This window comes from Atta colombica, unplaced genomic scaffold (genome assembly GCF_001594045.1).
Source record: "Atta colombica isolate Treedump-2 unplaced genomic scaffold, Acol1.0 scaffold126, whole genome shotgun sequence".
NCBI classification, from domain to species: Eukaryota; Metazoa; Arthropoda; class Insecta; order Hymenoptera; family Formicidae; genus Atta; species Atta colombica.
In genome coordinates this window covers 80456-82449 of record NW_017259213.1, presented here as the reverse complement: position 1 = coordinate 82449, position 1994 = coordinate 80456, and the positions used below count along the sequence as shown (strand labels likewise).

The following is a 1994-nucleotide window of genomic DNA, read 5'->3' as shown; positions in this document are numbered from 1 at the left end:
TATATATATATAATTACATTATTTAATTTTATTATAATTACTTTCTAACATTTAATTTGATTATTTTTTTTTAATTTTTATTTACGTCACTTTTTAAAAATTAATATAACTCGAGCTTATTTGTGTTCTGTATAATTGTAGAGAAGTATTATGATTATTTAGTGACTTGCATTTTTTTCTTCAAAGAAAGAACAGATTAATACATATAAATGAAAAGTTTATTTATAAATAGAATAAGTATATATTATTTTAGGAAGCCATAAAAGCATTAAGTCTTACTTTACAAAGCAATACTACTTATTTACAATCTGTTAAGAATACAAATGATTCTACGAAATTGAAGGAAGTAGAAAAATATTTACTCAGGTAAAGAAGTTATCAGTACTTTAACATTAAAAATTAAAATTAAAATTTAAGTAGATTGTTTTTATTTATACTTCAATGAATATTTACTCCAATAATGAAGTTAAATCTTCATGTTCTTGTTCTTAAGAACTGCTTAAAAAACATACATTAAATGTAAATTTTGAATTAAAGTTTGCTTTTTGATAATTTCATATCTATTAATTTCAAGTCCATTATTACAGATCTGGTATTACTTTCGAGCAATTGAATAGTTTGTCTGTTATCCATGTGGCTGGTACCAAGGGTAAAGGTTCGACATGTGCGTTTACGGAGGCGATTCTGCGACAGCATGGCTTTAGTACAGGCTTCTTCAGCTCGCCGCACTTAGTGTCCGTGCGGGAACGCATTCGGTTAAATGGAGAACCTATCAGTCAAGCACATTTTACTCATTTCTTTTGGAATGTATATCAACGCCTAGAACAAAAACGGGAATATGAGTCTGACATGCCAACGTACTTCAAGTTCCTAACGATTCTCACATTCCATGTGTTCCTGGAAGCAAATGTTGACGTAGCGATCATTGAAGTTGGAATCGGTGGCGAACTGGATTGTACCAATATTCTGCAGAATCCGATTTGTGTGGGTATAACGAGCCTTGGTCTAGAACATACCTCACTATTAGGCAACACTCTAGAAGAGATTGCTTATCAGAAGTCAGGAATCTTCAAACCGCATACGATAGCTTTCACGGTGCCGCAACCAGAATCGGCGATGCACATTCTACAAAAACGAGCCATAGAAAGAAAATGCCGTGATTTGCGAATAGTTTCTACGACCGAAGGTTGTAAATGGAATGATATTTTCTCGTTGGCAGGCATTGATATTAAAAGCGTGCAGCAACAGAATGCTTTGTTATCGATCAGCATAGCACATGAATGGATGAAATCACATTACGATCAATCTATTATAAACAATAAATACACCAATGATTTTTACAATCTCCAAAGCGAAAAGAATGATTTATCACAAATTATTTCTCCAAATAAAGTTGCGACTGCATTGATGAACTGCAAATGGCCAGCTCGCATGCAGATTCTAAGGACCAGTGTAGCAGATTTTTTTCTGGATGGAGCTCATACAATCGAGAGTATCATTAACTGTATATCATGGTTCAAAAGAATCAGTCGGGGAACCTCTAGTAAATTCCTAATATTTAATATCAGCGGTGATCGAAATTCTTTGGAATTATTAAAATTGCTGAAACCTTTGAATTTTGATAGAGTTTATTTTGCTCCAAATTATACTGGAGTAATTAGCGTGGAGGATTTATCAAATTATATGCTACTTGATGAGCAAAGAAGGAAATGTAAAAAACACTGTGCGTTGTGGGGTGATAACTCTGTGTCGAAAAATACCGTTGCCGAAGTGCTCTATGACATTAAGAAACATGTGTCGCAAATGGATAGTCACGATAAAGTAGAGGTACTTGTAACGGGATCATTACATTTGAATGGCGCAGTATTAGCTATTCTGGATCCTAATTTGTCAATGACTAGTGATTTTTAATGTAATATAAAATAATATTGAAATTTGATCTGTTAAAGATATTTACAACCGTGAAGTAATTTTTGTGAGAAATACAAGATCTG

At 32.8% G+C, this 1994-nt stretch overlaps 1 protein-coding gene across 2 annotated transcripts in view; it reads left to right on the top strand.

The window, feature by feature from the left end:
• LOC108695076 (folylpolyglutamate synthase, mitochondrial) overlaps window positions 1-1957 on the top strand; it is a 2749-nt gene extending 792 nt beyond the window's left edge. The window contains exons 2-3 of one of the 2 annotated variants that reach the window (XM_018204824.1): window positions 254-366; window positions 588-1957. In XM_018204824.1, the coding sequence (XP_018060313.1) occupies window positions 254-366; window positions 588-1911 (1437 nt within the window). In that variant the 3' untranslated portion in view covers window positions 1912-1957. The remainder of the gene's footprint in view (window positions 1-253; window positions 367-587) is intronic. The other variant, XM_018204826.1, reaches the window with a different exon arrangement.
• Window positions 1958-1994: the final 37 nt, after the last annotated feature.